Below are 12,846 nucleotides of genomic sequence, written 5' to 3'. Positions count from 1 at the left end.
GTACATGTAGAACTCAAATTTGGGTTCATAAATATGAGTTTTATATTAGTTTCCTATTACATCTGTGAAAATAACTATCACATACTTAGTCATCTAAAACAGGACAAATATTACAATCCTAGAAGTCATAATCTGAACTCAACTTACCTGGATTAATTAATGTTAAGACATTTAGCAGGGCTGAATCCTTAGGATGTATTGGGTGGGGGTATCCTTGCCTCTTTTTTCTTCTAAGGGTACATTTTTAACATTTCTTGCCTTGTGAACCCTCTATCTTCCTAGCCTTCAGCTTAATGTCTTAATCTCCCCCTGCTTCTCTCACCAAAGCACTGCTGTCTATCTGAACGCTGTAGCAATATGATTCACAGTAAGCCAAATGTCCACAGACTGGTAGATGGATACATAAAACTGTTTAATAGGATTGAGTGACAGACATTTGAGAGGAAGCAGCAACATACACTTGCACATTCCAAGTGCAAGATGACAGATCAAAGATCTTATTCTGTGGCTCCATTTGTATAAACTAAAAAAGGCATAAACACAAATCATGTTAGTGGTGGTCTGGTGTTAAAAGGTAGGAAAGGGAATGACAAGTTTCTTCTAGAAATCATAAGATGGCCTAAGAATTTGGTGATGGCTGCAAATGATTGTACAATTACTAGAAATTGAAACTTAGGATATATGAATAAATAAAAGTTAGAAAAAGTAGCAGACATGAGCTAGCAATGTATGCTAGTGGTAGAGTGGACAGTGGGAATATGGACTCCATCCCTCCATTAAGGGACAGATGACTCCATTTCTTTTTTCAACTAAACAGTGTTAGACTTTGAGCATATCCATGTCTGGAGGTCACCTTGATTATTTTTTTGGTTGGTTAGTCGGTTTTGTTGTTGTTTTAATGTTCTTCTGCAATAATCCTGTGAATAACCCATTGTAAATTGTTTCCATTGTTCCAAGAATTGATGACCATAAAATGTTTCATGGTATGTTAGCTGTCTACTCAGTGTGTACCTTTTCTATGATCATAAAAATAACACCAAAATTCCATGTTTGCTTTTTGTTTTGTTTTGTTAGGTTTTTTGTTTGTAGGTTTTTTTGTCTGTCTTTTTTAAAACACTTGCTTATTTGCCGTAAAAAGGCCTCAGTTTCTGGTCTGGGCTGCTTTCATTCTCCTACTCCTGAGGAGAGTGTAAGTCTGGTCTGGCTATAAAACTAAAATTTTTGCCTGGCAACATCTCAGTGGTGGCTCCTGGTTTTTGACACTGTAGGACACTCAAGAACTCAGAGAGGAAGGAAGAAAAAGGGCAGAGGAGGGAGAGAAGACAGCTTAACAGACAATAAGGAAGTGTTAATTTAAAATGTTAAGACTAACTTGAGAAAGCACTTCTGATAATGGCTTTCCCCTAATTGTTTCTTAATATGTACTGTGTCAGAAAAGAGGGCAGGTAACAAGTGCATAAGGGGGATTTAATTCATTCATCAAACATTTGCCACGAGTTATCCTAATCAGGAGATTCAGTCAAAACTGAAAAACAATCTCTCCCTCCCTCCCTCCCTCCCTCCCTCCCTCCCTCCCTCCCTCCCTCCCTCCCTCCCTCCCTTCCTCCCTCCCTCTCTCTCTCATACAAAATAACTTTCCTAAGTAAAAGCTGCAATCTGAGCAACTGGAAGAGTCAAACCTATGCCAAAGGGCCTGCTTGGTAGGATTGGGGTGAAGCGGCAAAGCACCTGTAAGAACAGGAGGAAATTCTGATTATTTGACTCTAAAGAGGGAGGTTCGAAGAGTCTTTGGGTGGGACTGAGTGGATGGGTCCTATATATCCTCAGGGTCATCCAAAGGAAGTGATGGGCACAAGGATGCTAGCAACCCACCTTTTAGGTGACGAGTAGACAAAACAGGCAATGATAATGTGGGAGGCTTAACCTAGCCTGGCACAGGTGAGAAGCATCCCGTCTTTAGACTCTATTTTGGCATACAGAGCTCACAGGGAATCACGAGGTCAAGTTGCCAAAAGGCATACTTTTGATGGATGGATGGAATCTGGGGGTGGGCTGGGGGGGACGCGGAGATAGGATGAGACCAGAGCGGGAGAGGGGAGAGGTAGAGAATGTTTTAAGTGCAATTTTGTTCGGGGTTGCATGCATAGCTGTCTTGTGCCCATGAGGCACTGGACTGTACGCGCCTGAAATGCAAGGGGATAAAGAATTCACTGCGGTATGTGAGGGAGGGGCTGTCAGGCTTGACTCCATGTCTTCTGAAGGGACGTCCGGACCGGAAGTGGACATGAACGTCTTTCCCGCGCTCGGCTGTACAAGCGTACAGACTCTAGCACCAGGATTACAGCCACCAAGCGCCCGCGAAAGGCGGGGCCGAGCTAAAACCAGCGGAAAACTCTCCTTCCCGGCGAGCCCCGCGGCGCGCCCCACGAGCAGGGGAGGAAGCCTGCGTGCGCCAGCGCAGTAGCGGGCCGCGCTGAAGGGGGCGGCTAGGCGGTCGCTTCGAGCGTGTTAGTTAGCTCCCTGAAGAGAGTGAGGGCGGTTGGGCGCTGGCGGTCACTCGTGCGTTCGCTGGTAAGCGCGGCGGCGGCGGCGGCGGCGGCGGGAAGTGGAGCGGCGGTGCCGAACCAGGTGGGCAGCTCCTCCGGGGCTGTCGGTCTCCGCCTGAGGCGTCTGTGGAAGCTCTCTGCGGACGTGGAGCAGCCGATGGTCTGTTTTGCCGGGGAGGGTGGACACTGGTTTGGTTCTGTGGGCAGGTGGAGCCGGGCCGCGGCGACTCTCGTTGAACTGTCCGGGCTGAGGAGAGCGAAGCCTCCTTCCAGACGAGAGGTTCACCACCCAGGCGGCTGCCCGGCCCAGGACACGCGCGTTCGTTGAGTGAATAAACGACGGTTCCCGTCGACCTCTAACCTCGGGTTTGGATTTTTTGGTCGTTTGGTTGGTGGATCCCGGCATTACTAGAATTGGGTTTTGTTCGCGTGGTGACAGCCTAAATAGTGCTGCAGCTGTAACAGACAATAAGTTAATATACATTTTTTTAAACTTGAAGTCGGGTGGCCGTGGCGTTTTGGGGAGCTTAGTGGAAGGAAGCTACGACCGTAAAACACTACCTTTTGAGTAAAGTGTCCCCTTCCTGCTGAACTCTACGCTTGGTTGTCCACGACGTTTGAACTCAGTACCGACTCAGCTATGTTTGTTTTGTGTCATCACAAAACACCTTGCTTCTTCGGAGTTGGTGCAGTGTTCTCCATCTGCTGGGGAAGACATTGAGGCCGAGCCAGAGGCTTCGGCCCTCCCTTTCCTAAGGGAGGGGGGAGCCCGAGATATCAGTTGCTTTGAGCTTTTACCATATGGGACATTTCGGTGTTACTGAAGCAGTCTAAATCAAGTTCATAATGAAGTCTGGAGAAGAGCCAAGTTTTCCTTAAAAATCCCAGGTTAATCTAGAAGAGTTTCCCAGGTTGATATTAACTTTAAAACATGTATCTAATTGGACTGTTTTCCAAAACCCCATTAGAATTACAGGGAAGGGTTCTTTATGGGTTGTTTGTTTGTTTGTTTGTTTTCTGTTTTGTTTTGTTTTGTTTTTGAGACAGGATCTTGCACAGGCTGGTCTCAAACTTGCAGTGATTCTCCTTTCTGTCTTTCAAATCCCGAGATTATAGTCATGCCCCACCCAACCTGGTTTTTACCAGGGCCAGGAAAGAGACCTTAGAAATATTAACAGTTGAATAATGAACTCTTAAAAAGCAGCGGCTAAACCAGCAAGGGAGAACAATAAAACTAGTCCGAATAAATTATAGCCTTGGAGCGCACAAAAACTGGCAGTATTTAATATAGTTGGAACTGGAAGGGATAGTGCATCGATGTGAATAGAGGTGGGAGACACAAGTTTTTTTAAGGAAGCTGTAGGATATTTCCACTAGTCTCCCCATTTCACTCTCTTGAGTGATTGTGTTCCCCAAGTTTAAAAGATCAGAAAGGGGCTTATTTTGACAAATTAAAAAAAAAAAAAAAAAAACTGAAGGAGCCACAGCTGTTAATTGTAAGAATACACATATGAAAATAAGAGCCCTAAAGTCATAATTCCTTCATTCACTTCTCTTTCAGCTTCCAAAACGTTGATAGCTAGATTAATAACCTCCAGACTCAACAGGGTCGGGGCGGGATGACAGGACAGAGGAAACACACATATACACACAAGTCAGTCAGTGGAATTTAATACTAAAGGACTTGTGACAGGACCTCACTATTTACATCTTTTTTTTTTGGAATTTTGTACTAGGACCTGGGGAAATGCTTTAGCTGAGAAAGTAGCTGTTGTAAAAGCTGGGGATCTTGTCTTTGGATCGTCAGCATTCATTTAAAAGCCAGGCCTAGACTCAGGGAGCCCAAATAGGCAGATAGGATAGGGAAGTCGTATTGGCTGGCCAGCCAGCTTACTCAAATTGTTAAGCTCCAAGTTCAGTTCAGCGAGAGACCCTGTTATAATAAACAAGAGTGATAAAGGAAGACACCTGATGTTCATCTCTGACCTCCACACGTAGGGCACGCGCACACACGCACACACACACGTTCATTTGCACATATGTACATACAGCACAAAAAATAATAGATATATGTGTTGCCTCTTCTTAAATGAAAATTAGTTTTTAAAATTACAGATTATTTGATGCAACATTTCCTTTCCCATGATTTTTTTTTTTTTTTTTTTTACAAATGTACCTACACACCTGTAAGTATATCTACTAAAAAACAAGTAATACTGGTTGCCTTGAGAAGTGTTCCAAATGCAAGGCAAAAGTGAACTGAGACAATGTAATATATTCTTGGTATCTTTTTGAGCTTTGAACCATGTTACTGTTACCTACTGAATTAACAAATGCCAATAAAGGCATATAGATAATAGAAATTCTCATGGCAGTGATATGCTGAAAAATGAAAGTTCTCACAATAAAAAGGGATTGCAAAAATTACAGTGGCTTTTCTTGCTTATGGTTCTTCAGATCAGTTGTGACTTAGACTGAGTTCTAGGCTTTAATTTGGCTTTAAATTTTCTCAAACTGTCTTCATTATGGGATTCTGGCTGAAACTGAAAAAAATCCTGCAATGGATTTTCTCTGTGGTTCAGGGTGAAAATCAGTTCAAAATTTCTAGGAATCTGCCACAGCTTACCTCAGAAGTAACACTTTGAAATGTTCCAGTAGTCAAACCCAGAGTCAATAGGATCACATGACAAGGACTTCTGTTATATGAAAGGGAGAAAACGAAATGATGAAAATTATTTAATAGCTTCAGGAAACTTAAATTGAAATTGTATCAAAAAAGGAATGATGAAGAAAATTATTTAGTAGATATAGAAATTAAGTTGGGGTGGTTAAGAATGAAGACTCATAAATATATTTCAAAAATATATTTGTAAAGGTACAGTATCCTGTTTTGGAAAGAATTACTTTAAAGCCTCTGTATCAAAGTATCAAATTTGGTTTATCTTATATTTATCTGATAGCTCCTATAATTAGTTTTGAGTGCTCATAAAAATCTTGACAGTAATGTATGATTGAGTAATAAATAAGTACAGAGTACCAGTGTGTAAAGAGCTAGTTGGTAGTTGTGTTTATTTCAGCTTTTGAACATGCTCATTCATAGTTTTGGGGTCATATCCGTGTCTGACAACTCACCTTTTACAACAGAATCTTCTTTTCAGGGAGATGCCCTTTGCTTCTCAGATGTAATGCACCTTGTGTTTATTATTCAACAGTGAAAATGAGTCACACAGAGGTAAGATTTCCATATATTCGGTGTCTTCTGGTCAACTTTTGGGTGAGGTAGGAGAATGGGTTAATCACCACTTCTATATAATAGCCTTGTTTTCAGTTTGCATAGTAGAGGCAGTACAGAATTAGAAGTGCAGGGTGAAGAACCTGACTTTTGATTCTTAGCTAAAGCTATGTCACCTTGAACAATTACTTAATCTGCTGTACCTTATCCGTAAAGTACGAATAATAGTAATTGCCTCATAGAATTATAAGGAATGCTTACAGTGAGTTAATACATTAACACTTAAAGCACATGACAGTAACTATTTCTTAAATACTATAAATATGACTTGTTTTGAGGCCATGCATTTAGATATAAGTCCTACAGAACAAATATGTATATTTATTCAGGTGTTTAAATAGTCAAGGAAATAATTTTGATACTTTTATTCTTTCAAATTTTAGGTTAAATTAAAAATACCTTTTGGAAATAAATTACTGGATGCCGTTTGTTTGGTACCTAACAAGAACATAGCATATGGAATAATTCTTACACATGGAGCATCAGGAGATATGAATCTTCCTCATTTGATGTCACTGGCATCCCATCTTGCATCTCACGGGTTTTTTTGCCTGAGATTTACTTGCAAAGGCCTTAATATTGTACATAGAATTAAGGCATATAAAGCAGTTTTGGTAAGAACAATACATTCACCTATAATCAGGTTCTGATTAAAATTCTTCATAAATTTAAGATATTTTGTTGTCTTATTTAACTTTTAGATAGAAATACCTTAATGAGTATCCTTGGAAACTCGGCAGTACATGAGGTTATTTAATGTTCATATTTCTTTTTTTATCATCAATTTGTTTTTGTGGAGATGAATGTTGACATCGTAAGTGTTCTTTCATGCTGCTGCTCAAGAAACTCACTAAAATAATATAACTTTAGAATATAGTTTTGGCAACCTAGAGGAATAAACAAGCTATAATATGCATATTACAAATATACCACCTTTATATGTTGTTTATAAGCGTGACTTACAAGTCCTGGGAAAAGGACAATGCTGAAATTCCTTTAAAATATTTTCGTTAGGTACTATTTTCATCAAATTTGCGATTTCCAGCTTTAAAAAGATAATTTGTCATTCATCAGGTTTACCGTTTTATCTCTTTAGTTGGTGGTGTGAAACTGGGAGAGAAGAGCCTAAAAATGAGGCAGACTAAAGTCTCATGCAATAGCCAACCTTATTTAGAGTGTATACTCTTAAGTTTCTACTCTTAAGAGTTAAGAAGCATCACATGATTAAGATATTCAATAACAAGGACAACCTACACATGGCAAAAATCCGTTTTTCATAGAAGCATATGGATACCAAAAGCTGAAATGATGTCACTTCTCTGTCTACCAGACCTGGGAATAATACATAAAAGCACATTCCAACAGTTTTTTGAAGAAACTCAGTCACAAGACTCTTATCTTGTTTTCTTGTAGTTTTCTCACAAGTACTCAGAATTGTCACATGATTCCATCCTTGGACTGTATTCTGACATTTCCCCATTTTGATTTTTAATAGCAGGACCTCCAAAGTGGTTTTGATTTGAAATGTTTTAGAAAAATCTAATATCATTTAATTAGTGAGATTCCCATATGCAAGCAAATTATAATTAATACTCTGCCACCAAGAAAAGAGATCCAAACCAGGTCTGGTACTATTAATTAAATTATTATATTGATCAGAAAATTATAGAGAATAGCTTAAAAAAGAGATCCATATAATTAACTGCTGACATCGGGTCTTTCCCTCATTAACAAGAACAGTAAAGTAAACAGTATCTTATGGCCTTTGTTGTGTAAATAAATCCATTCCAAAGGTTTATCCTCTGTGCTCTAATACCTATAGGAGACCATTTAGTGAGTACAATGTTAAAGGCAGCAAAAGGTACACTTAAGACACAAATGGTTATTTTAGTCTGGATTCAAATTCTCCCTTTGCCACTCAAAATATTGTGAAAGGACTGTCCAACATTGTCTTTTGTCCTAGAATTTTAAATAGATTGGTTAGTACATAATTAGAAAAACATTTTGATTTTGCTGAAATTGTACGGGAAATACCAAGCACAGCTCATGAGGTGTGGGAGAGCACATCTCACAGGGAGAGATGGGTACATGAAGTACTTTTTCCAGCCATGCTCTAGCTTGCCTGGGTTGTAAATTTTTCAGGCAATGGAGGATATGTATTTAAAGGAAGCTCCAGTAAGGGAGCTGAGGGAACCCTCACTGGCCTAGTTCGTGTCACTTTATAATTTTCAATTTTGCTTCCACAAGGAAAACCTTTTTCTTTTCTCCTCTTTTATCAATTTTAAGGTTTGGTTATCCAGTTTACATTCATTCAAGACATCAGCCATCTCTTTGTCGTAATTAATATCCTCTTTATCATCCTTAAGTATTTTAGTAACAATTTGAATCAATGCCCAAGTGACCCAAAATTGAACAAGGATCTTTTCCCTGTGTTTATATGCTTTTTCAATCTTTTTTAGACCCTCCCATACTCCATCTAAGTCCTTTCCTCTGGAAACCAGGGATTGTGATTATAAACAACTTGCAAGCAATCTAGTAATTCTGATTTTGATACTTAGGCTCCTCCTTTCTTTAAGATATTAAGCACAGGCTCCTTAACATAAGGCAAACTTTCCCTGTTTTCTGTGCTGTTATGCTAACCTCCTCCTGTGAGGGTCTCCACTGTTTTACCTCATAGACTTCAGGTCCCTGGTGCCATTTACCACTCTAGAGGCAGTGGGAACTAAATTAGGGAGACTAAAGTTTCATGCGATAACCAACTTTACTTAGAGCATCAGGCAGTTGATAGTTTGAGGATTAAGAAGAATCGCACGAATAAGGTGTTCAATCACAAGGACAAAGCTATACATGGCAAAAACATGTTTTTCTGTAGAGGTACATGGCTAATTGCTTAAGTAAACTCACTCCTATCTACTATACCGAGGAGGAGCATAAAAGCACATTCCAAAAATAATTCTGGTTTGAAGAAACTGAGATCACAAGACTCTTGTTTTCTGAGAGTTTTCTCACATGACTCCATTCTTGGATTGTATACCAATAGTATACTGTTTGAATATTTTTATAAAGGCAAATTTATTTTGCCCTGACATAATAACCAACATAAGGATTAATAGTGAATATATGACCAGAAGAAGAAAAAAATGTAAGAATCTATACAGTTGTCTTTACATAAATTTTTTTATATATCAGTAATAGTAAGACTATCTGGTGATATATGAGAGGAATCGATAATTTTTTTTCTTTTTTGGGTTGATTTACCTAGAATTACCTGAAGACCTCCGGAGAATACAAACTTGCAGGTGTTTTTCTTGGAGGTAAGCTTCAGTATAAATTGTACTATAATATTAAAACTGATAACAGGAAGTTAATTTAATAGTTATTTTGTTTTGATACATAACCTTGATACTTTATTATAAAGTATGCATAAAGCAGATTTAAAGCATTTGTGTTTTATAAAGCTCCTTTTATTTTATAGCATTTTATTACTCTTAAAGTTGATTCATTGAAAAAAAATTTCTTCACTCTTTTAAGTATTGAGAAAAAGAATTGCTTCTTTTTAAAATGTTGCCTAAACTAAATCAGTTTTTAGCTTTTAATAAAACTGTAGTTTTCCATTAAGACCATTGGAATTTGTTGGTTGACCCACCTTTTGAATTGTGATTTTTTTTCTTCATAAATATGAAGAACAGCAAATCTAATTTTATCATACCACCATTACTGTTGTATGTAAATGTTTATATTTCTAATTGAGTTTACTTGGTTTTAGGTCGTTCAATGGGCTCAAGAGCAGCTGCTTCTGTAATGTGTCATACTGAGCTAGACGATGCCGATGATTTTGTTCGAGGTCTCATTTGTATTTCTTACCCACTGCACCATCCAAAGCAGCAGCATAAACTCAGAGATGAAGATCTCTTTCGCATAAAGGATCCTGTACTGTTTGTGTCAGGCTCAGCAGATGAAATGTGTGAAAAGGTGAATTGGACTCTATATGTGTATGAGTGAAAGAAACGTATTAGGGGCAAGACTATTACCTGCCACATTTAACCTCTGGATGTGGTACCCATCCTTTAACCCCAACACTCAGAAGACAGAGGCTGATGGATTTCTGTGAGTTCAAGACCAGCTTGGTTCTATGTATAAGGAGTTCCAGGACAGCCAGGGTCACATCCACTCTTTTTCAAAAAACAAAAACAAAAAAGTGTTCATTTGTCTGCTCTTTGGAGTACAGAAAAGTAAAAACATACTAACAAAATGCATCTCCCCAAAGGGATTTGATAAATAGGTTTAGTCCTTTATTTGAAGAATTAATATCTAATTGTTAAGACTTAAGGAGATATTAGGATATACATTTGCCTTATTGTTTTAAATTTTAGGTAGGTTGTTATTAAATCCAAAGTGAGCTTTGACAGCATTCATAGATTGCTGAATATTAGCCAAATGGGAAACTACTGATTGCCTTGGAAAGCTGCAATTTCCTTGGAAAAATAAGTTTTGTTTAAAAAAAAAAAAAAACTTTTTTTAGTAACTTGAATCTTCTTAACCTTTTTTGCCAGCAAATGTTTGGTGTATTCTATGATGTGATCGCATTAAAGAAGTGAACTGACTTTGCTATTGATGTTTCATTATATACTCCATTGTCTATAAAGTTGCCTGTAGAGCAGGTATTTAATGGAAACTCTTGAGTGACTGTCAGTCCAATAGAGATAAGGAAACATAATCTTTTACTAAATATCAATAGACTATTTTTTGAAAGATATATTTATTTATTTTATGTATATGAGTTATTTTATGTATATGAGTACACTGTAGCTGTCTTCAGACACACCAGAAGAGAATATTGGATTCCAGTACAGATGGTTGTGAGCCACCATGTGGTTGCTAGGAATTGAACTCAGGACCTCTGGAAGAGCAGCCAGTGCTCTTGACCTCTGAGCCATCTCTCCAGGCCCCAATAGACTCTAATATCCTCTTCTCTTTCCTGTCTAGAACTTGTTGGAGAAAGTAGCACAGAAAATGCAAGCCCCCAGTAAAATTCATTGGATTGAGAAGGCAAATCATTCTATGGCAGTGAAAGGACGGTCAACAAATGATGTATTCAAAGAAATAAACACTCAAATCTTGTTTTGGATCCAAGAAATCACTGAAATGGACAAGAAATGTCATTAAAAGCCATGTTTTGAATAAAAGTACGGTTGGTTAATTTGATAAAGTACACCTCTCAGCATTGTGAGATGTATTTCAGACTAATGTTCTTTAATGTTGCCCTATTTTTGAAACATTGTATCGTGAAAATATCCTTTACAAGATGTCTTTTGAAAGCACTGTTACAGTTATATGAAGATAATGTACAAATATTGAAGGTTGTCTATAATTTATTTTTATTAGTATAGTTAAGTTTTGAAAAATTAAACATTTGCATTTTGTTACATTGGTGCCTTTGTTTTACTCTGAAATGCAGATAACATAACAAAATGCTTAATTTTGAGAAGTAGTATCACCTTTTAAAAAGAGGACAAAGTGCTGGCAAGATGCCTCAGTTGTAAAAAGCTTGTTATGCAAACGTCAGGACTTAAATTTTGTAAAGGTTTCCTTTTATTTATTTTGGAATGGTGCGATATGTGCAGAGGTCAAAATCAACTTGGGACAGTTGGTTCTCTAATGTCCAGCTTGTTGGCCAGTGCCCTTCTCCTTAGCATCTTGCTAGCCCTTGAGTTCAGTCCCCAGTACCAATGTAAAGAAGTGGGTACATCAGCGTGCCCTGTAAACCCAGCACTGGGGTTTGCTGGCCAGCCAGTCTGGCCAGATCAGTGTTCTAACTTCAGAGCCAGTGCCTTAGAGATAAGGAGAGCACAAATGCATCTACCTGGGGACGCCATGTTTATACTCATGTGCACACATAAAGTGAAAGGGATAGTGTTGGGTTGATTGTTCAAACTTGTAACTTCAAACCCTGGACTCAACACAGTTAAACAGTGGAGAGGTCATAGAGGTGCATTTCAAACAACCGTGAATGTTTTTAAGAGTGAAGTAGCAGCTTTCATTCATAAAATGTGTCTTAATGTCTATTAGGTAAAGTTTCAGTATTAAGTTTTCCAAAAAAAATTTTAAATGAGGACTGGTTCTATGCTAAATTCTATCAGTAACTTACCTTACTGCTCTAGGCACTAAGCTTCAAGATGTCAGGTATCTTTGAAGTCCTTCATTCCTCCCACCCTGGTGGAGTAGATCAATTTTAGTTACTACTTTTTTCCACCTTAGATATAGCATAAGTAAAATCCTGGGTAACTGTTTAGATCATTTATATTATAGTAGAAAATGTATAATGATAATTTCAAACTTTTTTATCACTGTATATAATACTTTTTGATTGACTCATTTCCTGAACAAGATAAAACTTTTTAAATGTGTAAACAGAATATTGAAAATTTAAAAAATATAGGTGTTAAAACATTGTAAGCCAAAGAAACAAAGGCAAACAACAACAAAACAAAAAGGGAGAAATGACAGTAGAAAAGGAAACTTGGAAATCATCAGCATATAGAAGTATAATGATAAAGTAGGTTTATAAGATCAGTAGTGAGGCTGTAAAATTTTTAAACTGAACAAACTGTAAAGGTAAACTATGTGGATGGTGCCATCCCTGGCCTGGTAGTCCTGGTTTCTATAAGAACTCAGGCTGGGAAAGTCATAGGGATCACTCCAGTCAGCAGCTCTCTTCCTGGCTTCCGCATCAGTTGCTGCCTCCAGGACCCTGTTATGACTTCCCTCAGTGATGGGCTGTTACCTGAAGTATAAATTCTAATAAATCCTGTCCGCCCCGACTTCCTTTTGGTTATAATGTTTCATCACAGCAGTAGTAACCCTAAGACAGCAATCAAAGATACTACTTTAAACAGAAATAGTAGTCATTCAAAAAATCAGTGGTGTGTGAGAGCCATCCCTCTGCCCCCCAGTAATTAATGGCACTGTCTCAGGATTTTATTGCTGTGAAAAGATACCATGACCATG

General features: G+C 38.2%; 1 protein-coding gene across 18 annotated transcripts; it reads left to right on the top strand.

The window, feature by feature from the left end:
- The first annotated feature begins 2,103 nt into the window (after window positions 1–2,103).
- Tex30 (testis expressed 30) lies at window positions 2,104–11,264 on the top strand. 18 transcript variants are annotated; one of them, XM_039083270.2, is made up of 6 exons: window positions 2,104–2,628; window positions 5,691–5,778; window positions 6,222–6,452; window positions 9,101–9,152; window positions 9,605–9,810; window positions 10,825–11,264. In XM_039083270.2, the coding sequence occupies exons 2-6, from the start codon at window positions 5,764–5,766 to the stop codon at window positions 11,002–11,004; spliced, it is 684 nt and encodes a 227-aa protein (XP_038939198.1). In that variant the 5' UTR covers window positions 2,104–2,628; window positions 5,691–5,763; the 3' UTR covers window positions 11,005–11,264. The 18 variants fall into 18 exon arrangements, with proteins under 18 accessions (XP_038939198.1, XP_038939195.1, XP_038939197.1 ...); XM_039083267.2 differs by having other exon boundaries at window positions 2,104–2,706; window positions 5,705–5,778; XM_039083269.2 differs by having other exon boundaries at window positions 2,104–2,706.
- The last annotated feature ends 1,582 nt before the right edge of the window (window positions 11,265–12,846 follow it).

This window comes from Rattus norvegicus, chromosome 9, assembly GCF_036323735.1.
Source record: "Rattus norvegicus strain BN/NHsdMcwi chromosome 9, GRCr8, whole genome shotgun sequence".
NCBI classification, from domain to species: Eukaryota; Metazoa; Chordata; class Mammalia; order Rodentia; family Muridae; genus Rattus; species Rattus norvegicus.
This window is presented reverse-complemented; position numbering and strand designations above follow the sequence as displayed.